General features: G+C 61.4%; 1 protein-coding gene across 11 annotated transcripts in view; it reads left to right on the top strand.

The window, feature by feature from the left end:
• Nucleotides 1–19,359, top strand: part of FOXP4 (forkhead box P4) — a 61,542-nt gene extending 42,183 nt beyond the window's left edge. For 6 of the 11 annotated variants that reach the window (XM_068659735.1, XM_068659727.1, XM_068659728.1 and 3 more), the window contains 12 exons: nucleotides 3,244–3,394; nucleotides 3,685–3,889; nucleotides 4,089–4,193; nucleotides 6,247–6,334; nucleotides 8,374–8,457; nucleotides 9,165–9,366; nucleotides 9,469–9,545; nucleotides 9,745–9,846; nucleotides 13,602–13,723; nucleotides 13,823–13,889; nucleotides 14,121–14,287; nucleotides 14,533–19,359. In XM_068659735.1, coding sequence (XP_068515836.1) covers nucleotides 3,244–3,394; nucleotides 3,685–3,889; nucleotides 4,089–4,193; nucleotides 6,247–6,334; nucleotides 8,374–8,457; nucleotides 9,165–9,366; nucleotides 9,469–9,545; nucleotides 9,745–9,846; nucleotides 13,602–13,723; nucleotides 13,823–13,889; nucleotides 14,121–14,287; nucleotides 14,533–14,680 — 1,518 coding nt within the window. In that variant the 3' untranslated portion in view covers nucleotides 14,681–19,359. The remainder of the gene's footprint in view (nucleotides 1–3,243; nucleotides 3,395–3,684; nucleotides 3,890–4,088; nucleotides 4,194–6,246; nucleotides 6,335–8,373; nucleotides 8,458–9,164; nucleotides 9,367–9,468; nucleotides 9,546–9,744; nucleotides 9,847–13,601; nucleotides 13,724–13,822; nucleotides 13,890–14,120; nucleotides 14,288–14,532) is intronic. The other 5 variants (XM_068659736.1, XM_068659733.1, XM_068659737.1 and 2 more) reach the window with 3 other exon arrangements.
• The last annotated feature ends 3,357 nt before the right edge of the window (nucleotides 19,360–22,716 follow it).

The raw sequence follows: 22,716 nt of genomic DNA, 5'->3' as shown, positions 1-22,716 counted from the left end.
GGGAAGCGTGTCGGGAAGCGCCCGTCGGCAGCATCCTGGCCGGGAGGATGCAGGGGGGTGCTCGGCGTGTGCGGCTGGTGGGAGCTGTGCCACGCCAGGGGGGGCTCGGGATGAGCAGGGCAGCAGGCTGGGACATCGGGGGGACAGCTGTGGCACGTCCCAGCCACCCCATAGCCTTTTATCACATCGCTTTGTAAGGGTGAAGGCACAGCCCCAGCAGCACCCTGGGTGCAGCGCAGCACCGGGACGGCTCCGTGCCGCCCCTTAACCTGGTGGCAGGGGGCTGCCGAGCAGCTGCCCACCCTCTTTTCCCTTTTTTCACCCCAAACCCAGCTTGCTTCCAGCAGGCACCCGGCTCTCCCCACTGCTGCCAGCTCCGCGGGGTCCCCCCAGCTCCGGCAGCGCCCCCCGAGTCCGGTGGGGCCGGGGAGGGGGGCGGCTGGGGGCTGCCTGCTGCCTGACCTCGGCGTCAGCTTAATGAACTGCTCCTGTCAGTCCCCAGTGTCACGCCGAAAGTCCTCTTGATGTGCTCATAAATCAAAGTGACGGCGCCTCTTGCCCCGGTAGCTGCACCCACTCAGCTGCGTCTAATGTAAACGGAGCACAGGGGAGGGAAAAAACGGGCTCAGAGCCCCCACCCCACGCCAGGGGGGTCGCTGGCAGCAAGGGGGGACACTTCGGGGCTGAAGGTCCTAACGAGGAGCCGTCCTAACGAGGATGGGTAACTGCTTTCTGTGCGTTTTGGGGTTTTTCTCTGCTTCTCCCCGCGCTGCGCCCTGACCCCTAGAAGCCAGGGGGGCCCCCCCAGGAGGGCTGGAGGAGAGGAGACCAGGCTGGGGGGGAATTCAGGCTCTGCCTTCTCCGGAGCAAACCAGTGACCTCGCTGCTTGGCTTTTTTTCCAATTTTTGAGCCGGGATTTAGGATGCTCCCGTGCGTGGCGGTGGCTGTTTGGGCAGGATTTGGCCCTCAGGCTCGAGCTGGTGTAACGCAGCCGGGCTCAGGGCTTTGCTCGTGGTCAGACTGCGAGCCTTGACCCCAGGGCTTACCCTATAGCCCTTAGGGCCTGCTCCTGCACCCCTGTGTGGCTGATCCTCGGGGACCCCTTGCCGTTGGGTGCCTTGGACGGGTCCCCTCCACCCATGCTGTGCTCAGCAGGTTTGAGCCCATCAGGATTTGGATCCTCCCTGGGGCCTGGCAGACAGCAGCATGCCGTGGTGTGGGTGAACCCCAATTTTCCCCCCCCCAGAGCTCCATGCTGAGCTCCTGGGCTCATATTTCCCCTCTGGGCCCCATGCTCGTGGTCTGGCAGAGCTGGAAGGACGCACGCGTGGGTTAAAGCCATGCAAAGGCGCAGAACCACGCGTGGGTCCCCCACGGTCCCGGGGTGCTGTGGCTCCACCAGCAGCCGCCACAGCTCGGGGACACCGTGCCGGGGACCCTACTGGCTTCACCCATCCCAGTTTCCCCCAGCTTCCAGCCAGGAAGGGCTGTGGATGAGGCAGTGTTTGGGGAGCCTGGGTTTTTCCAGGGCCACTGGAGAGGGCGGTGGCAGAGCGGGGCAAGAGGAGGAAGAGCCCGGCCCCGCTCCGGTTTGGGGACACGTGTGTGTGTGTCTGTCACGCAGCCCTGGCCCCGTTTCCTTCCCTGTATCACTCATGGCCCTGTGGGGTCACGGTCTCCAGGTATCCTCCTGGCTCCTCACCACTCGGTGATTTTTTTTACAGGGTTTTCTTTTTTTTCCAAGCAGAACTGGCTGGGATTCGTGCGCCTCCATCTCCAGAGGTGCACGGCTGGGGGGAGACCGGAGAGGAGTCGGTCCTGGAAATGGCTCCTGGGGGGGGCTGCAGGGCAGGGAGGGCTTGGGGCATCCCTCGGGGGCTCAGAGACCAGATTTTGATGCTCTGTGCCCCGCTGAGGGCTCGCGGTCGTGCCTTACATCGCGACCCAACAGGGATTTGCAGGGCAGTGCCTGGAGCCTGTCCTTGCTCCATTTCAGAGCCAAGGCCGAGCATCAGCAGCGTCTGTAGGGTGTGGGGTTGGGGGCTGTGCCTGGTGGCCGGGTTTGGGGATCAATGCACCCAGCAGGAACAGGCTGGGGGGTGCCACGGGATCCCCGAGCACCAGGCAGGGGGCTCGGGGCCCGAATCCCACGACGCTCAGCCCCAGCCAGGAGCAGAAAAAAATGCCATCTGGCTGGGGAGAGCTGTGGGAAGGGGGATAAGGGCAGCACATTGGCATGGGGGCTTGGATTTCCGAGCAGGGCCCCATCCTGCTCACCACCCCCCTTCCCCGGAGCTGCAGGGCAGGGCTGGAGCTGGGGGAGGTCAGGGCGCTGCTGCCAGCCCGGCTCCTCGCAACCTGCAAACAACGTCTGAGCAAACAGAGGGGTTCAAGGGGTTACCGAGCCGCCTGCCCCGCTAATGAGGCCGGCCGAGCCCGGGGCAGCTCCCCTCTCGTGGCCGGCTCGGATTAGCAGCTGCCTTTCCCCATCCCTAATTGAATTCTCTCCCCTTCAGTTAATTCTCATGGATTTCTCGGGGCCTCCCCAGAGACCCGTCCTGCCTAACAAGTTTAGGGCCGCTTATGCCGGGCAGAGCACGGCCAGCTCCCCCCCCCAGTGGGTGGGAGAGCCCCCCCGGGATGCTCGGGGCTGTGCCCCCCACGCGGGGGGAAATAGGGGCTGGCGCCCGCGGGCCGGGAGCACTGGGCGCCTGCTCCCCTGCGGCGCCCGTTTTGTGCCCCCTCCCCCTTTCCCCCAAAGAGGGGCTCGTGCGAATCATTTTGGGTAAAGAGGGATTGTTTCCGTGCTTGACGAAGGGCGTTGTACATCCGGGTAGCATTAGGATGCATTTTGGGAGCTGGAGCCCCCCTCTCCTTCGGCGGTGCCCCGTGGCCGAGCCCCGGCGTGCGGGCACCGTGCGCTTGGCGAGCGGAGCCGGCTCTCGGCGCGCCGAGCAAACCCCCCCGGCTCCCGCTCGCTCCCTCTCTTTTCAATGCCTTTTTTTTTTTTTTTTTTTCTCTCTTCCCTTTTCTCCTTTTCTTCCCCTCCTCTTCCGATAGATCAAAGCCTCTGCCTGCCTCGGCCGCGAGCTTGAGCGCGGGCAGGACGATGGAGACGCGGGGCCGCGGCGCGCACCGCCGGCACCGGCAAGCCGTGCAGCCGTGCCCCCTGCTCCCCGGCAGCCCCCCCCTGCCATGCCGGCGCTAACGGGGTTTTTCTTTTCCTCCCTTTTGTCTCCCAGCAGCCGTTAGGGAATAAGCAGCTGGCGTTCCAGCAGCAGCTCCTGCAGATGCAGCAGCTCCAGCAGCAGCACCTGTTAAACCTGCAGCGCCAGGGGCTGGTGAGCCTCCCGCCCGGCCAGGGCACCGTGCCCCTGCAGACCCTTCCCCAAGGTAAGGCACGGGGTTGGGGGGCACCGGGGGACGCCCCCACGGCTGCGGCTTTTCCCCCAAAAAGCGGCAAGGGGAGGCTGCAGCAGCAAGGCCGGGAGCGGTGCCGAGGAGCGGTGCGGGCTTTGGTGCTTCCCCTACCCCAAAAGTTTGGGGGTTGAGGGTGGTGAGGGCTCCTCGGCGGGGCTGGGGGGGTCCCATCGGGTCCTGAGCGAGCCCAGCACGTGGGTGCTGCCGTCCTCTGCCCCCCCTGCTGCTGACGGCCCTGTTTTTTCTTGTTTCCCCCCCCTCAGCCGTGTGCCCCTCGGACCTCCAGCAGCTCTGGAAGGAGGTCACGGCCGCCCAGCCCGTCGAGGACAGCATCAAACAAGAGGGGCTCGACCTCACCACCAACACCTCCAACTCTACCTCGTTTTCGGCCGCCAAGGTCTCGCCTCCCATTTCCCACCACCCTCTGCCCAATGGGCAGAGCACCATGCACACGCCGAGAAGGGACAGGTAGAGCCGAGCTCCGGCCCCTCGGGCTTTTATCCCCCCCCCAGAGCCATCCCCGGGGAGGCTGCAGGTCCCCACGGTGCCTGGGGAAGGTCTCGAGGGCTGGCCCCATGCGTGGAAATCCCTGAACCCCCCCGGCTTCTTCTCCTGACGGGGCTTTTCCCTCTTTTGGGGCTCTTCCCTCTATTATTTTTTTTTGCAGCTCTTCCCACGAAGAGACCCCCGGCTCTCACCCGCTCTACGGCCACGGAGAGTGCAAGTGGCCCGGCTGCGAAACCCTCTGTGAGGACCTGGGACAGTTTGTCAAGTAAGTGCTGCCGCTTTTTGGGGTGAGAAGGGGCCAGCCGAGCTCACGGGGTCACCCCCAGCAACTGCAGCACTGGGAGGGGGGGACCCTAAAACTAGGTGCGGACCCCTAGGCTATCCAAAAGGGAGAAAACCCTGGGGAAAAAGGGAAAAACGTGCCAGGCCTCGATGCTGGAGGAGAAAAGCCCCCGGCAGGAGGCGAGGGGGGCTGGCGGCTCCCTCCTGGGGGGCAGAGCAGGGGGAGGAAGAGGAGGGGAGGAAGCAGATGGCAGCGCGGCAGCCGCTGACACCGCTCGTGGGCCCCGCCGCTGACTGATTAACTCGGCTGTCGAGGAGCCCTCTGCCAGCGTCAGGGTCAAACAAATTGTTTTCACGCTTCGTCAGAGGTTTACTTAATTAGTTCATTTGCAATTAGATCTCTTTGTAGCCGGGATTTTTAGCAAAGACATCAGAAGGAAGTGACGGGCTCGCTGCTGTCCGTCCCCCCCCCTCCTCCTCCCCGCTGTCTGCTCCGCGTGCTGCTGAGGCGAGGGGCATGGGGCAGGCCCCGGGCTCTGCCTCGGCCACGTTTTTGTTTTTTTTTGGGAAAAACATTTTGGATTTTTGGGTCTTGGGCACGGCAGAGGCAGCTCGGACCGCAGCAACCTCCCTGCTCCCAGGGACGGAACCGGGGCAGAGCCCTCTGGGGAGGAAGAGGAGGAGGAGGAGGAGGTGTGAAGACAGCAGGGGGAGGCCCGAGGAGGCGTGAAGGAGGCCGGGCGCAGCTGGGCGATGCCTGGGGGCTGTGCAGGGACCTCGTGAGCCAGGCTGAGGTGGGCTCCTTCCCCCTGACTCACCGGGTGAGCCTCGATAAGGCAGCACCACGGCTCTCGGGGCATGTTTGTGCGGGGCAGATGAGTAAAACTCCGCTTTGGAAATTTGGAAACAGGCACTGGGGCTGCAAGGGGGTGTCCAAGGGCTGGGTGGCGGTGCCAGCAGAGCCCTGCCGTGCCCTCGGGGGCCCTCGGGGGCCTGCACCCATCCTACAAAGCCCCCCCGAAACGCACCCGGTGCTTGTGCGCCGGGCTGAGGATGGAGGAGAGACTTCATCCTGCGCCCTGGAAGCACTCGTGAGGTGTTTCTGCCCCCTCTCTGCGAATGTGAGCTGTGTCGGGGTGTGGGACGGACACACAGAAAGCGTCCAGCCCCAAAAGCTCAGCATGGCCCCAGCGAGGAGCTCGCCTTGAACCAGGGGACCCAGCGCTGGGTGGGCTCCACGGCACGGTGGAGAGGCAGCTCGGGGAAAAAGAGCACCTCCGGGGGGCTCTGATTTATTAAAATCAGAGGCTCTGGGGGTGGTTTTCTGCTTGGACAAGCGGCCGTGCCTGGGGCCTGCAGTGCAGGAAGGCAGGAGCCCGGCGGGTTTGGCAGCCAGGCCCGGTTACCTAACTCCTTTCTGCAAGTTGGGGCTGGAAACCTCTCGCAAACAGCCCGCCGAGCCTCCCCGCCGCCTGCCACATCCGAAACAAGGGGCACTGCTCTTTGGGCACCTTTTTCTGAGCAAAAAATTGTCTTGGGCTTGGGCTTGCTTGGGAGCGGAGAGCGTCAGGAGGGGCCCGGCTGCTACCAGGGGAAGGAAAGGGAGGCAAAAACCCAAAGTCCCCGCGTTTAATGAACACAAATTGCACAGTAAACAGAAGGCACCGAGGCGGTAGGATGAGGAGCAACCTGGAAATGTCACCTCCTGCCTTCGGGGCTTTCCTTCGAGGGCGTAAACAGGGCCCCATAATGCTGCCTTTGTGCTGGAAACCTGCTCCTCAGGTCCCGTGGGTGCTGCTGGCTGCCTCCTGCCAGCAGTGGGGCTTCTCCGGGAGTTTCAAGCTCCCAAAAAGACCTCGGGTGCTGGCCCCAGGTCCTTGGGGCTGCCGTGGGCATGGCTCACCTCCGAACCTCCTCTCGAAGGCGAGCTGCAGCCCGAAATAAGGAGATGGGGAGGAGGAGGGGCACTGGGCTGCCTCCGTGCCTCAGTTTCCCTCCTGCTCGCCATTTTTAGCCCTCCCTGTTCTCCTCCGCAGACACCTCAACACAGAACACGCGCTCGATGACCGGAGCACGGCCCAGTGTCGAGTTCAGATGCAAGTGGTCCAGCAGCTGGAAATCCAGGTGGGTGCTGCCGGGGAGCCTCCAGGGCCGGGTGTTTTGGAGGCGATCTCCTCTCCAGCTCCACGTGCTGGGTTTTGGATGCTCCCTGCAGGAGGGGAGCAGCCAGGTCAGGGCCCTCCAGCAGGACAAGCAGCCAGCCCTGGTGTCACGGGGTTCCTTTTAAGCAGCTTTCCCCAACAGTGCCATGCTCTTGGCTGATCCCACAGTGGTCTTCTTGGTGGGCATCAGGGCATGGAGACCCTAAAACTGCTCCCCAGTCAATACCAGCATCCCCGCACGGTTATATTGGTGTTGGAGGAAGGGATGAGCCAGCCCAAAGCACCCCAAATTCCTTCTGGGGGTACAAGGAGATGCCGAAGTCCTATAAGCCACGTCCTCCTCGGTGGTGGTGCTGAGTGCCTGTGCCCCCAGCCCTGTGCTTGCCTCGCTGCCCGTGCCAGGGGGCTGCTGGAAATCAGGCCGCTCGCTGAGGTGCCCGAGCGTGGTCTCTGGAGCCTGACTTTGGGGTGCTATTTATGGAAAAAACGGTTCTTGAAATAGTGCTTTCCCCACCACCTCCAGGTCCCCAAAGTGCCGCGCGTAATTCACTGAATAGGGACGGGAGGAGACGGAGTGGGAGGAAACGGAGGTTTTGGAGGTTTTTCCTCGTGAGGCTTGGAAGCTGTGAAGGATGCTGGAGGGCTGGACAGGGCTCTGCACGTTGTCCCTGCCTGGGGTGGCTCACGAAGCCCCTGCTGGCGTGGGGGGGGGGGCAAAGAGAGGGGGGACACAGGGTCCGGTGTTCTCACTTCTCTCCTGGCAGCCCCAGCTCCTGTATTTGAGGGCTCCCAGGGGCTCGGAGCAGTTTGTGCCCATCAAGGTGGGCACAAAATGTGCTGTAAAGCTGGGGGGGGGACACTCAGCAAAGCCCCCAACCCCCCCCTTTCCCCTTGCCAGGGGGGCTGCAGAGCCGCCTGCGCGGTGCCGTGCGCTCGCAGCCTCTTCCCCAGCCCTCGCCGAAGCACGAGGTTGAAAGCAATTACCGGGGCTTAAAGAGGGGAGGGAGGAAAAAAAAAAAAAAAAAAAAAATACCTGAAGGGCTCGCAGAAAGCTGCGGAGAGGAGAGAGAGGAGAACCTGCCACCAGAGCTACCAATTATAAAGTTTTCAGCGCGGAGCTCCCGCTGTGTCGGCGGAGGGCGTCTGCATCACGAGGGGCGAGCTGTCAGCTCTAATGAGCGCTGCGACAGCGCGAAGGCATCAGAGCTGCTCCAAACTTGCTGCAAACTCTGCTCCGGCTCCTGCCTTTAACCCCTTCGTCACTCGGCCACCGTGCCTTGGTTGGGAACGCTGGGGGGGGCGCGGGTTTGAGGGGGCGCAGCGGGGAGGGGAGGTGATGGGAAGGGAGCGGGTGTCAGGTCCCATCGGCTCCGCCGAGCTCAAAATCCCTCCCGGTGCCACGGCGAATATTTCACCCATCCCCACGCTGCGGGGGGGGTAAACAGGCGGCGGGGGGGGGGACACAATTAAAGTGATGTCGTCCGTCCGGGTGGATGGATGGACATATGGACAGGTGGATGGATGGATGGGTGGACAGACGGATGGATGGGTGGGCACGCAGGGGGCTGAGCACGATGCTGGAGGGACCCAAGGGGACGGGGAGGGGGCCTGTCCTGCCCCCCCCAGCTGGCACGAGGGACGGCAGGGACCTGGGGAGGACAGGGAGGGACAGACGGACAGGATGGGGATGTGCTGATGGCTCACACCACGCTGGCTCCGTTTCACAAGAGATTTTTCATCCGGCTGCACACGCAGAGCCGGAGCAGCAGCGGCCCCCCCACGGCGCAGGAGCTCCCCGCTGGGGCTGAGGGGGGGGCTCAGCACCAGGCAGGAGGTGGCGGGGGGGGGGGGCTCTGGTGGCTCACAGCCACGTGCAGGGACACTGGAGGATGCTCCCTGCGCAAAGCAGGGTTTGGGGGCTTGGGCAGGTGGCGGGGGGGCACCCCCAGGGCCCCCCCCAGCACCGCTTAACCCTGTCCCTCTGCTGCTTGCCTCCCTCAGCTGGCGAAGGAGAGTGAGCGCCTCCAAGCAATGATGGCTCACCTTCACATGAGACCTTCAGAGCCAAAGCCTTTCAGCCAACCTGTAAGCCTGCCTTCCCCTCCCTGCGCCCGTGTCCCCCCCCTCACCATATTTCCCCCCAACAGCTGCCCCTTTGGCTGAGGTTGCTTGGTGTCCCTGTCCTGCAGTTGTGTCCCTGTCCCGTGGCTGCATCCCCATCCCATGGCTGTGTCCCCAAACCATGGTTGCGTCCTCATCCCATGGCTTTATTCCCATCCCGTGGCTGTGTCCCTGTCCCATGGTTGTGTCCCTACCCCACAGCTGTGTCCCCATCCCATGGTTTTGTCCCCATCCTGCGGCTGCATCCCCATCCCATGGCCGTATCCCCATCCCGTGGCTTTATTCCCATCCTGTGGCTGTGTCCCTGTCCCACAGCTCTGTCCCCATCCCATGGTTTTATCCCCATCCCAGGGCTGCGTCCCCATCCCATGGCCGTGTCCCTGTCCCGTGGTTGTGTCCCCATCCCACAGCTGTGCCCCCATTCCATGATTTTATCCCCATCCCGCGGCTCCAGCCCCATCCCATAGCTGCGTCCCCATCCCATGGCTGTGTCCCCATCCCATGGCTGTGTCCCCATCCCATGGCTCCATCCCCATCCCTCAGTCGTGTCACACCCCCACAGCGAGCCCTGCGTTGTGCACCCCCTCCTGGCACACGGGGGGAGGCTCCCGCAACCCACCCAGCCCCGCGCCCGCCCCGTGCCAGTGCCCAGCCCCTCTCCCTTCCCGCAGCTGAACCTGGTCTCGAGTGCCACCCTCTCCAAGAGCACTTCGGACACGTTCCCCGACGGTTTACCTCATCCCCCCACCTCCGCCACGGCGCCCATCACCCCGCTGCGGCAGGGCCCCTCCGTCATCAGCTCTTCCACTTTACACAACGTGGGGCCCATCCGCAGGAGGAACTCGGAGAAGTTCTGCACCCCGATATCCTCAGGTGGGCATCGCCACGGGGCCCCGGGGACCGGCACCCTCCCCGGCTCCGATATCGGGGCCCTTCACCCTTCCCCTGTCCCCTTTTTGTCCCCCTCCCCGGCAGAACTTGCACAGAATCACGAGTTTTACAAAAACGCCGACGTCCGGCCGCCCTTCACGTACGCCTCGCTCATCCGGCAGGTGAGTGCTTCCCTGCGCCGTGCTGGTTCAGCTCCTGCTCCCAAAACCTTGCTGTGGGCAAGCTGCCCTCTCCCTGCCTTCTTGGTACGGTGGGAGCCGAGAGGAGTCCCCAGGGACCCCTCCCCAAATCCTAAATCCTGCCCTCGGGTGCGCTCGGGCTGTGCGAGTGATGCTCTCGTCCTTCTCTCTGGTTCCCCAGGCCATCCTGGAGACCCCCGACAGGCAGCTAACGTTGAATGAAATCTACAACTGGTTCACGCGGATGTTCGCCTACTTCAGGAGGAACACGGCCACCTGGAAGGTGAGCGCAGCCCCCGCTCGGGCACGGGGCTCGTGTGTCCCCCATGCGGGGTGGCCACGTCCCCTGCTGCACCGGTTTGTGCAGGCACCACCCCGTGCGCAAGGACTGGTTCGTTGCCCAGCTCTGAAATCACGTAGGAAATGATTTTATGGATAAATTCAAGCATTTTTCCCCCCCTGAAATCCATCCCTGGATTCTGGGGAGGTTTTGTCTGTGTGGTGGGATCCGTCCCAGCGCCCCAAGGGCCGTGTTTTGGGAAGCAGCGGCTCTTTGCAGGGCGAGGAGCCGGGGAGGGGGGGGGCGAGCAGAGCCAGCACGTCTCAGCGCCAGGAGAAGGGGAGAGAGAGGAGAGCGAGGCACTCGAAATAGCAAACAAGGTTAATGATAACCCGGGGGCTGGTGGCACTCAGCGAACGGCAGCTGGCTAAAGGCGGCTTGGGGCTCGGGGACAGGGACGCGGGTGCTGGGCGAGGGGTAGATGGGATGGGACCAGCAGCAGGACCCCAACGGGTGCCTTTCCTTCCCCCCCCCATGGAGCTTCCCGGCCTGGTTTTGGGGGCTTTATGGTGCAAGGAGGGAGCCGGAGGGGTCCCTTGGCCCCAAAGCCCCTCTTGGAGGACCCGCGGGGTGCTGGAGGGTGCGGGCACCCCTCAGCATCCCGGGGCAGGGTGCTGGGGGCAGTTTGGGCATGGTGCAACCCATCTGGGCTGGCACGCGTGGATCGTGCAGCTTGCCGGTTGTTTAGAAAGCACCAAATTGGAGAGAATTAAAAAAAAAAAAAAAAGACGTGTTAGAGATGAAAGGGGTTATTGTGAAAAGAGGGGTCGTTACCCCAAGCAGGGAGACTGATTTATTGTCTCCCGCGGCACAGTAACACGAAGCAAAGCGACTAAAACTTAGATTTTAAGACACAAAATTGGAGCAAACAAGGTTGGGAAGGAGGAATTGGTGATTCTGGAGCCTGGGGTCCCCGTGCGTTGCTCCTGAAGAGCAGAGCCAACGGGAGCAGGAGCGTGGGTCTCGGCAGCAAACTTGGGGTGAAAAAGGAGCGTTTTGGCTCCGCCGGCTCGCCCAGCTCGCCCCGAGCACCTCGGCGGCCGCTGCCGGTGCTCGCCGAGCCCGGTGGCAGCCTGGAGTCCCCCTCACGGCACACAGGCAGCACTGCAAGCCCAGCCGTGCTGCACCGTGTCCCTGCTGTGCACGGGGCCCTGCAACCCCCTGAGCCCCTGCTGCCGTCCCCAGTTTGGGGACAGGATGGGAAGATTTGGGGACGGTGCGTGGGGCCGGTAGGATGTGTCCCATTGCCCCCAGAACGGTGTCTGGCCGTGGGGCAGAGCAGGGACCACAGTGGTCTCCAAGGGGGGCTGTCCCCATCCTGTGTATTTCCCTTTTTTGCTTTGTTTTTTCCTGTTTTGTCACCAAAAGGGACGGGGGGGGGGGATTCAGAAGGGCCTGGGGGTGGCCGAATCCCCTCGCAACTTTCCGTGCCCAAGGCCAGGTTCCTTTTGAAGGAGGGGGATGCGCAGGAAAAAAAAAAAAAAAAAAAAAAAAAAACGTATTTCCTCTCCCAAAAAAAAACATTTCGGCTCCTCCCTCGTCTCCTACCTTTGCTGCCCCCCCCGGGATGAGGCAGGGGACAAGGGGGGGACTCCATCCCTACAGTGGGGAGGGTCCCGGGGGGATGCCCAGCGCTGCGGGGCGGGGGGAACGGGGCCGGGGGCATAAAGCAAACATCATTAGAGAAGGCAAAGATGAGAAGCAAACAGAGCAGCCGAGTCTGGCACTAAACAAACACCCTGAGAAAATACAAAAGCCACGGGAAAACCAGGCAGGAGCCCCCCCCTCACCCCCCCATATCACCTGCCCGGGGTGGCCTGAGCTTTGGTGGCACTTTGGTGACATCCACCGCCTGCCGGTGCCACCTGCGTGTCCCCTGTGCCATGGGGGGGGGGCTGCTGCTGTGGTCTGGGGGCCACCACTGCTTGGGGGGGGGACAGCCAGGGGGTAATTTTCCAGCCCCCCAGGTGCCAGCAGTGATTTGATCTCCATCTCAGACTGGTCCCCGACGATGCCTCGGTGGCACCGGGTTGTCCGGGGAGGGGGACACACACAGAGGGGGGGGGACTTCGGCGCTGCCTTTAATCAGCTTTGTTTGGACGGGGAGCCCCCAGCGTGCACAGGAAGGAAGAAGGGGACCGTGGGGCAGGATCCGGCCCCGGCGGGGGGAGGAAGTCCTGTGTTTGCTCGCCAGGGGATGGGGGTTCAAGGGCAGCGGCCGGATCCTGGCCCCGGCGCACAGACCTGGGTTGGGGGCGCACGGGGGGGCTGGGTGCTGCGTCCTCACCTCGGCTCTGGCCTCGAAGTGGTTTTTTTTGGGGTTCCCTTTTGGGATTTCCAGCTCGGTCCGTTTGGCTCGGGGTGACGGCAGCTTGAGGAGAGCTGCCCCGATGCGGGGCACGTCCCAAACCCAGGGAGAGCAGCGGTGGCAGCGGGATGGGATGGGGGTACCCAGCTCTGCCCCACTCCGAGCATCCCCTGGGGGGCCCTGGCTGCTGGCCACAGCACCATGGCACGGCCGGGGCCACCGGTGGCCACCGTGACCACGGGGACACAGAGTCAGTGGACAGGAGGATGGAGGATTTGGGAAGGAGCCGAGCTTTGGTTTTGTCCTTAGATGAGAAAGAAAAAGCAGGGGGGGACAGCGCAATGGGGTGAGTTTCCAGGAACTCGACCACTTCCCAGCACGGGGGGTTCGGTCCTGGTGGCTCCTTTCGCCTTGTTGTGTTGGCCGCCTCCTTTGTTTATACAGCCCCCGTCCGACCTTTTAAATTGCTGTTAATGTTTTAGCGTAACGAATTAGTCTCTCATCACGAATCAGGACTCGAAATAAAAAAAAAAAAAAAAAAGAAAGAAAGAAAAAAAAAAAAAAACCCTCCGAGGCCAACTTCCTGAAATTGGGGTCATTCTCATTTGCAAGGCAGAGAATCTGAGACCCTTAATGCAAGGAAATTTATTCAAAGGCAGAGCCCCGGCGTGATTAGGCCCTTTGTAATTATAGCTCGGAGAGATTCCACTCCAGCCTCCTGCCTCCCTCATGGATTAGCAAGTGAGTCGGAAAAATACACAGGATTTAATTAGAGGCAAATTAAAATTGGTAATGAAATAGGGGCAGTAGCAAATGGCAGGGAGTTGGAAGGGGAAAAGGGAGCTGGTATCTCTCGGGGCTGCGCTGTCTGCCTACGTGTGCGTCTCTTTATTTTACATTTAGAAATGTAAAGATGGGCGACGTAAAGAAGAAAGGGAGGGAAAGGACCAAAAAAAAAAAAAGGGAGGGTGGGGAGGGAAAGAAAAGAAAGGAGAAGATCAGCCAGCTTCGCTCAGCATCTCCCAGCGAGCTGCAGCGGAGACAGTGGCCGTGCCCCGGGGTCCTTGGTGCCGTGACGTGTCCCTTGTCCCTGTCCCTTGTCCCTGTCCCTTGTTCCATCTTCCTCAGTGCCTGGCATTGGGCCAGGGTTCACAAAACGGGGCCGTGGCTTGTGTTTGGCTCAGGACCTCGGCTCCTAAAACCCTCCGGGTGCCCACAGGGCGAGCGTTTCGCCGCAGCCCCGGGTGGCTCTGCCGCCGCCAAGTTGCGGGTGGCCGTGGTGGCACCACCAGGGGCTGGGGGAGGAAGAGGAGGAAGAGGAGGAGGTGGCAGGGGGTGGGCAGCAGGGTGTGGGCTGTGCTACGAGCTCTGACACCTCCTGCACCTGCAGAACGCCGTCCGCCACAACCTGAGCCTGCACAAGTGCTTCGTGCGCGTGGAGAACGTCAAGGGAGCCGTCTGGACCGTCGACGAGCACGAGTACCAAAAGCGAAGGCCACCAAAGATGACGGGGTGGGTGCGGGTTTGGGTGTCCCCCCCTGGTGCCGAGCCGGCACGCCTCGGGGCCGGGGGCGCTCACACGGGCATGGGTCTGCTTTGTGTCTTCTGCAGGAGTCCGACTTTAGTCAAAAACATGATTTCAGGACTCGGTTACGGAGCACTTAACGCGAGTTACCAGGTGAGGATGCTCTGGCTCGTCCCCAACCCCGGGAGCATGCGGCAAGCTGTGCGCCGAGAGCAATTTCACCCCATTTGCCCATCTTGGCTCCAAAATCCTGTGACCCCCATCACATCCCAGCGGAGCACCAAGCCTCTGCTGCTCCGTAGCAACCCCATTTTGGGGCGATTTCCCCCCTTGTCCCCACTCGCCCCTAGCCTGAGCCACCCCTCGAGCCGCTTTCTGTTGCAGGCTGCGCTGGCGGAGAGCAGCTTCCCCCTGCTGAACAGCCCCACCATGATCAACACCAGCTCCGCCAGCGGGATGCTGCACGTGGGCCACGACGACGTGAGCAGCACGGTGGAGCAGGTCAACAGCAACGGCAGCAACAGCCCCCGCCTGTCCCCGCAGCAGTACAGGTCCGTTGGGGGGACGAGGGACACCCGTGTCCCCTCTGGGTGCAAGGGGAAGAAGGGTTTGGGGTTAAAGGGTGGTGGTAGCGTGGGGTTTTGGGGTTTGGGAGCTGCTCGTTGCCTCCTGTGGTTCGTGTCCCCCTGGCAAGGGGCAGCACGGGGTCCCCGAGAGTGGGTGACCCTCTTGCTGCGGCCATCGGGACCCCGTCCCCGAGGCTGAAGGCTTTCAGCCCCGCTCTCCTCCCTCCCAGCAGCCACCCAGTGCACGTGAAGGAAGAACCAGCCGAGGCCGAGGACGACAGCAGGCCCGTCTCGCTCCTGGCCACCACCAACCAGAATGTGACGATCGCCGACGACAGGGACCTGGAGGAGGAGCTGCCGGTGGAAGACTTGTCCTAAGGACCCCTTCCTCCCGCCCGAGGGGCGAGCGCGTCCCCACCCTGTCCCTCCTGGAGACACAAAGCCACGGCTCCCACCTCCCCAAGGTGACCTCCGGCGCCGACCCGTTTTCTTCAAGGCACTTCCACAAAGCAAAAAGGTTTCCAGAAGGGTTTCCTCGGTGCAAGCTGCCGCTGCCGGCGCGTCCCCTCCCCGGCTGACAGGTCCCTGGCGCGGGGAAACGTGCAGCGAAAACGAGAAACGAAAGACCCCCAGAGGTGAACTTTGTCTCCCTTCCTCCCTTGGTTAGTAACTGGCGAACGAGGATGGTAGGTTGTTTCTGTCCGAAATTGTCCCTCCTTCCCTCCCCGTGCCCCGAGGAAGGCTCCTCCGTCCCCTGGCCCCGTGGCGCGTGGCGGGGGCCGGCACCACGCAGCTCCAGGACGTCCCCTGCGCACCCCGTGTGCCACCCTCTGCCATCGAGCACCCCGAGGAGGCCGGAGCCCGCCCTCGAGCCCCGTTCCCCGGCGGGTTTTGCACTAGGAGGACCTGGGGATCTTCCCCTTCCAGCCAGCTTTTGGGGGAAGAATCCGCAGAAACGGGGCCGAGCCCTCTGCTGCAGCTTTACGCCGCTGTCCTGCGCCTCGCGTTGGGGAAGGATGAGGAGCAGCGTCGGTGGGACCCTCACCCTGCGTGTGCCACCTGGCTCATGTCACCCCGTGGTCACCACCGCCAGGTCCCCGACCCCTGCGTGCCGTCCTCCCCGAGCCCTCCGGTCCCCAGCACCACCAGGGGCTGGTGGCATCCCGACAACGATGACCGTCCCTGGCCGGGCAGCAAGGACAAAATTTCGGCTCCTCCTCGGCGCGAAAAGGTTGAGATGGTTTTGAGGGCGAGTTGGGCTTCAGGGAACGGCTCCTGTGTCCTCCGTGCACCCGGTTCCTCCTCCGAAGCCGTGCCGGGTTCTCCAGGGGGGGCTGTGGTCCTGCAGGACCCCCACGAGGAGGCTGGCGTGCAGAATCCAGCTGGGAAACCCCAGCCGGGGCTCAGGCCGGGTGCCCCAAGGGTCTTGGGGCGATGTGGGTGCTCGGTGCTGTGCCCTCAGGAGCCCGGGCTCTCCCCGTTCCTTCATTTCTCCCCTTTCCGTTCTCCTTTTTGTGCGCGTCGAGCGTCTGCGTCCCGGTGGGGAGATACCAAAAGATGTCCAGAGCCAGAAGGGCCGTAGTTCAGGTGACCAGATGGTGTTGATGCCAAAAAGAAATGTTAATAATAACGAGAACGACACAACCAAACACCCCTCTTCTCCCTGCTCTTTCTTTCTCTGGTGGTGATGGGGGTACCCGGGGCCAGGCTGTGCTCCCCCCAGGGCCCCATACAGGCCTTGGGGACCAGTTATCCCCCCCCTCATTGTGCCCAGGGGGTGCTCAGCCGGGCTGCGGGCTGTGTTTTGGAGAAGGACATGACTGTTGGTGCCACCTGGCTCCAGCATTTCTGTAGGGTCAGACCGTTTTCCTCTGCTGCGGGGCATAAATGTGTGTGGCAGGGAGCACGGGGTTGGGAGCTGGAGCCCCCAGAGCGGTCCTGGTGTCCCCCCCCAAATCTTTTTGCCCCCTCTCTGCCTGCAGACCTCACAGCAGGCAGAGCCAGGGCTGCGTGGGGCATCCCGGTAGCGTGGGGTGGGGACACGCTCTGGGACTGGGGGTCCTTGGCCCCCTGCAGGTCCTGGGGGGGGAGCCTGGTGCCCCAGGAGCTGCGTTTTGGGTTGGAAGTGGGGCATGGGGGCCCTCGGCACAGCAGCAGGAGGGAGGGCTGGGACCAGCAGGATTTGGGGAGCGCTTCTTTGCCCCCCCCGCGTCACCTCCGTGATGTTCCCGAGGTGCTCCGTGACCCTGCAGCGTGCGCCCCCGGGGTGCACCCCTATTTGGGATCACCCCGACCTCTCCTCTCTGCCCACTGCAGCCTCAGCACCGGGCGGCTGCAGGGATGGGGGGGTTCCCCTGTGACCCCCCCACACCACCCAGGGGATACTGAGACCCGTGGGCTCACCCCGCTGGGGACCGCGATGGGGGGTCACCGGCATCCTCTCCTCCGCTTCCCCTGCACCAAATTCCTTCAAAAAACGAGACGAAACAAACAAAAAAGCTGCAAAATCCTCCCCAGCTCGCCGTGCCGTGCCGTGCCGGCCTTCGCTAGGTGTCTCCACTCTCCCCCTGTTTCTCCCTGCGCCAGCAGCCCCACTCGCTCCATCGCCGCTGCCAAAATCGCAGGCGCACAACCCAAATTTCAGCCTCCCTGCTCGCCGACCCCGGTCTCCACCAAAGAGGGTCCAAGCCTGGGGGGGGGGGTTCCCTGCTCCCTTTTTTTCTTCTTCTTGTATTTTTTTTCTTTTTTTTTTATTATTTTTTCCCAGCTTTTGGATTTTTAAGTTATTGTTTTAGCTGAGTTTACAGCCGCCGCGTTGCTGCCCTGCCCCGCGGGAGCACGGAGGGGTGGGTGGGCGCCTCCGCGGCATTTCGTGCCCCCAGACCCCCCCCCAGACCCCTCCCCATTGCAGCTCTGACAGCCCCGAGTGTTTCACCCCCAGCAGGACTCCCTGCATCCATCCGGACCTTTTTCCTCCCATTTTAGGGGGATTTTTTTTTGGCTTTATCCATCAAAATGCTGGGGGTCCTTCCCCCCTCTCCCACCCCTCCATCCCTTTTTGCTGGACTTTTCGATGCTGCTGTAGGGGATGCAGGGAACAGCGGGGTCCTGATCCCAGCCCTATGGGGCCGGAGGCACCCAGCCCTGCCAGGGGGGTGCCAGGCAGGAGGGGGGGTGCCCAAACGTGCCCCCCCCAGCCACCCTGGAGCCGTTTTGCTGGTGGCTCCTGCCCGGCATCCACCTGGCTCCAGGCTGTGCATGGGTTCAAAGCGCCCCTATCCATTTAGGAGTTTTGGTACCTGCCCCAGTTTCTTTTTCTTTTACCAAGCTCCTTCCTCTCTTCGGATTTAATTCATTAGCACCTCTGCAACCCCATTTTCTTCCATAAGCGTGGCCAAACCCAAGCGCGGTCCACGCAGGAAGCGCCCCCGGCACTGGCGAGCCCCTCCAGCACCCGCCACGGTTCCCGCTCGGGCTGTGGGGTTTATTTTTTTACCTTTTCCAGCGGTACAGACCCCAAAATTCCCCCTCAGAGCCAGGGCGAGCCACCTGCCTGGGGGCTCCATGCCGGCACCCCCGGACCCCTCCGCGCCCTTTAGGTTGTTACCGCGGTCCCGGCTCACGAGAGCACTATAAATATATTATATATATATGAAAGTAAATATATAAATATAAAGGAGTTCTGTTTTTAGGGTTTTTTGTTGGTTTTTTTTTCTTTTTAAACATGCACAGATTTGGGAAGTCACGTGGCTCCAAGTCGTGCCTCTCCCCCGGCCGAAACGGGAATCGCGGCCGGGGATTTGAGGCGAAACGCGCCCGTTTGGATACTCAGGGGTGAATTGGTTTCGTTCCCGTGCCCCCTACCCCCCCCACCCCAACCGCTCCTGCAGGGTCACGTCCACACACAGGTACAGAGCCCCCGGCCCCCCCTGCCCGCCCCCGCCGCCCTTAGGCGCGTGTTTTATTTTTGCCGGTGTGAATTTGTACCAAATTCTGCTCGTCTTACCTCAAACACGCGCCTGGCGCACGGGGAGGGGAGAGAAGGAAGGATCAAGGACCAAACGCACCGTGTGGCAGAGTTGTACGTCTGTATATACTGAGATTTATATATACTGGGTTGAAACCTTACTACCGCGGACTGTTTGCTTTTTATTTGGGATTTTTTTTTTGTTCCGTTTGCTGCCGCTTTTCCCCCGGCGGGGCGTCGCTGAGCGGAGCGCTGTGGGCACTTCTCTGTAAGTAAAGGCATTTTGCTGGTCTCTCTCACTGGTGTCCTGAAGGAATCACTCCGTTTTCTGTGTCGGCCTTTCTTTTTTTTTTAATTTTATTTTATTTTAATGATTTATTATTTTTTTTTATTTTTTTTTTTGTCGCAGGATAGCTAGAATTGGTAGAGCCGGGGTGGGGAAGGGAGCCCAGGGGCAGGGGCTGGGGTGCTGCCGGGAGGGGAGCCCCAACTGCATTAAACCAAAGGGTTTCTTTGCTTTGTTTACATGCCCGTCCCGCGCCAGAAAAAGCCCCAAATCTAGGTTTTTGTCCTGGAAAAGTTGTGCAAGGTGGGGAACGGGGCCAGAACCGGGGGTTTGGGGACCCCCTGAGCCCCAGCGAAACCCCTTGACGGGCACGGGGCCGCGCTTGGTGCAGCCCAGGAGGGGCGAGGGGACGCGGGGAGGGGGGGTCCCGGCGCTGCCCCCCCCTCGTTGGGCTGGGAAGCACCATGCCCGCCGCCTCCTTTTCCTTTTTCTCCCCCATTTTTTTTGCCCCCATCCTCCTCCTTGGCGCCAGGTGGGACGGCGACCCCACAGATGGGGCCGGGGGGGTGCCGAGGGCTGGGGCCAGAGGGGAGGCGGAGGGGGGGGGACGTGTATAAAGCCCCCTTCCCCTCCCGCCGCCGCCTCCCTCGTGCTGTATAAAGGAAATAGCATTGCTGTGTATTTGTACTCCGAACTTCCGTGTGTCTGCTTTGGCAGACGGTAAACCCTTGTACAGTAGGTCTAGCTGCATGTAATCTGTATGGACAACGGCATTATAAAATGCAATAAAAGAAATTACCTATCGCTGCTGCCTGCCTTTCTCACGGTGCTGGGGGAATTATTTGGCTTTCTTCATCCCCGTGGGCTCCTCAGCAACAAGGGGATGGCCAAGGGAAGGGATTTGGCTTGCCCTGGGCTTTGCTGCCTGGCTTCGGGGCTGCAGCATCGCTCTCGGATTTTTAAATTATTGGTTTAATTCCTCCCCCCAAGTCTGTGGGTGCAATCGGTGTGAGCTGTGGAAAACGGAGGGATTGGGGGTTCCCAGCACAAGCTGAGTCGGGATTTCTCTGCAGGTTCGAGTCGATGGGATGGGATGGGATGGGATGGGATGGGATGGGATGGGATGGGATGGGATGGGATGGGATGGGATGGGATGGGATGGGACGGGACGGGATGAAGCAGCAGCGGCCCCAAGAAAGGCACAGCTCAAGCAGTGGTGTCCCTCCTCTTCCTCACCCCATGCACCAAGCAGCCCCTGCTCCATCCCGCCGGTACGGGAAGGGTTTTTCCAAAGGCTGGGAAGAAGGTGAGTGGTCGGATGGGCGCTGGAGTTCCCTTGCAGTGGGGGATCTGCCAGTACCAAAACCAAACACAAAACCAATAATTGAGAAGTTCACAACTGGTAAGGAAGAGCTGTTGCCTCTGCCCTTAGGAAATTTTCCTGCTCCTTTTTTTTTGTTGTTGTTAAAGACCAGTTGTGCACCAAAGCGCCTCCACCAGCACCTTCAGTGCTTGGTTTTCGGAGGCTTTTTGAACTCAGCAGCAGCGGGCACCCAGCACCCACCTACCCCACAGCCCCCACGTCCCCCCAGGGCCATCCAGGGGCACACACGGAGCTGGGTTCATCCCGACACCGAGCGAGGGGCAGCTCTGACGCCTCGGCACCCGCGGCTGGAGGAGCAGAAGTATTTTTTTTGCAAAAGCTTTCGGCACGCATCTCCGAAACGAGGGCCAGATGTGCAGCCTCGGGATCTGCCCTTTCCAAAACGCAGCAACAGCGGGGAGATTTTGGCACCGCCACCGGGGAATCGACTTCACGGGGAACCCATTGCCACCAGGAGCTTTAGGCCATTGTATTATTATTTTTTCTCCCTGAATCTCCGTGCTCCGAGTCCCAGCTGGAGCCGCAGCACCAAGAGGGACAGGGATGGGGCTGGGAGCAGGTTTTGGCCACCGCTGTGGCCCCCGGCCAGCTCGCAGCCCCCCTGCTCCGCAGCGCAGCGAGATGGCTCGCTCCCATCTGCGTCTAGACCCTGCCAATATTAATAGACTGCTATATCCCCTTTCCCTCCGCTGCTCCGTCTCGGCCAAACTTCCTTAATCTTTTTTCCAGTGGGCCTTTTCCAGGGCTCTTTGAACCGCAGCCAGCTCGCCGGTGTCTTCCTGGGGCGCGCTGAACGTGCCCGTGCCAACAGGACCCCCCCCACACACGGCCCCCAGCCAGCACCCATGGGTGCAGGAGCCACGCAGAGACCCCGACCCCATCCTCAACTCCCACAGCGCGTGGGGCTCGGCACGGGCTGCGGATCGCTGGGGGGAGCATGTGGCTTTGATTGATTTAACACTTGGAGAAACAGCTCGTCGCTTTTCAAGCTGAAACATTTCCCCCCCCCCGCCTTATTTTTTTTTTTAACTTTTTTTGTGTGTGTTGTTTCTTTCTGTTTTGTTTTCCTCTGCTAGGAACATGAAAGCTGCCTTGGTTTGATTGCTAAACCAGTGAGTGGCCGGGAAAAGAGACTGGGAGCAGCCACCCCGGTCCGGAGCAACCCCAAGCACGCAGCGCACGGCAGCAGGAGGCACCCAGCCCGCTCCTCCTCGCAGCTCTCCCCTCCTGGGTGCTGCTGGGTGCTCCTCTTCCACCGCCCTGATGCTCTGCCCGAAATCTGGGGGAGTTTATCCAGTCCTGGAGCACAAAACGGGCTTTTCTGCTGGGAGCTGAGCCCCGTTTTGGGATGTGCCATAGGTGAGTGGCTGCCTCGGAGCAAGCGTGTGCGTCCCTGAACCTGCACCACGCTCCCATCGCCACCCCGGTTACTCCAATTCATCCCTGCCACCGTTAAATTAAAAGGCTGCCACCGGTAACAAACGAATCTGGATAGGCGCAGCTGGGCCGGCTTTCGAACAGTTAAAAAGAACGACAACAAAAAAAAAAAAAAAAGAAAAAGAAAAAAGAAAAATGAGGGAATGCTTTTGGGTGTTTTGTTGCGTTTTCTTAAATCAGCATGAAGGAACTGCAACGACTGCGGTCAGGAAGGGATGTGGCCAAAGGAGCGGCGAGCGGCTCTGCGCCGTGCTTTCGGCTCTTTTGCACTGGTTTTGCTTCTGGGCCTGTGCACGCCCCTGGCCTTTTACACCCCAGACAGGGCACAAACGAGTTACTGTAAGAGCAGCCCACGGACATGCTCTGACTGCGCGCAGCTGATTTATTTTCCTCTTGCCACTCAGACAGCAAAGTATTCCCTGCGGAGAGATGGAGAGCGCGGCCAATTCAGTACCAGTGTCACAGCGTGTCCGGAGCTGAGAGCCCTTCACAGCAGGGGGAACACGGGGGGGGTCCGAGGGGCAAAGGGGGCTCAGCTCCTCGCTGCTGTGTGCCAGGATGGGTGCGAGGCGCACCCCAACCTCGGTGTCACCATCACCCAGGCTTGGTGGCAGTTTTGGAACAACCTGAGGATTTCAGCCTGCGGGTCAGGATTGCTGAAATAAAAAGTGATGGGAAGAGTAATTTGGGCTTCAGCAGCCAGGAAGAAGACAACCTGGAAGCGGTGGAGCACGCTGCCTGGCTGGCTGCACGCGCCCACTTTTGCCACGCTGCCCTCTCCGAGCGCCTCACCTCTTACAGGGCTGGGCAGAAAACCCACAAACCTCACCAGGAACCTGCGCTTCCCTGCGCACCAGGATGGGGAGGGAGAACAAAGGGGGCTTGTTGGGGAGCAGGAGCAAATCTGGCCACCTGTGGGACCCCTGGAGCTGCTCAAAGCCCGGGCAGCCCAAGCAGCTGAGCCCCCTGCCCTGGTGAGCCCCAGCCATGGTCCCCTGAGGTCCCCAAAGGGGTGGCAGCGGTGGGGTCTCTCCAAGACGTGCAGCACGGTGCTGCCCGACCCGGACCCTCGCGTGCCGCTGCGTCCCTGCCAGCTGCACACAAAGCCCCCAGGGCCGGAGCGCAGAGCGGAGGGGAGGGGGAAGTCTTTAATTTTTCCATCTTCAAAAGACGAATGTTTCGTGGGGCCCTTCTTCTTTTTTTTATTTATTTATTTTTTTAAAAAAATGTCCATTTCCTTTTTTTTTTTTTTTTTTTATTATTTACAGAAATAGCTCGTGACTCATCAAAAATCTTTCAGCAGCAAATGTAAAACAGTGGGGTCATTCACTGCGGACCCA

The sequence above is a fragment of the Anas acuta genome, chromosome 24 (assembly GCF_963932015.1).
Source record: "Anas acuta chromosome 24, bAnaAcu1.1, whole genome shotgun sequence".
Taxonomy (NCBI): Eukaryota; Metazoa; Chordata; class Aves; order Anseriformes; family Anatidae; genus Anas; species Anas acuta.
The sequence above is the reverse complement of the archived record's forward strand: the minus strand, read 5'-3'. Positions and strand labels throughout refer to the sequence as shown.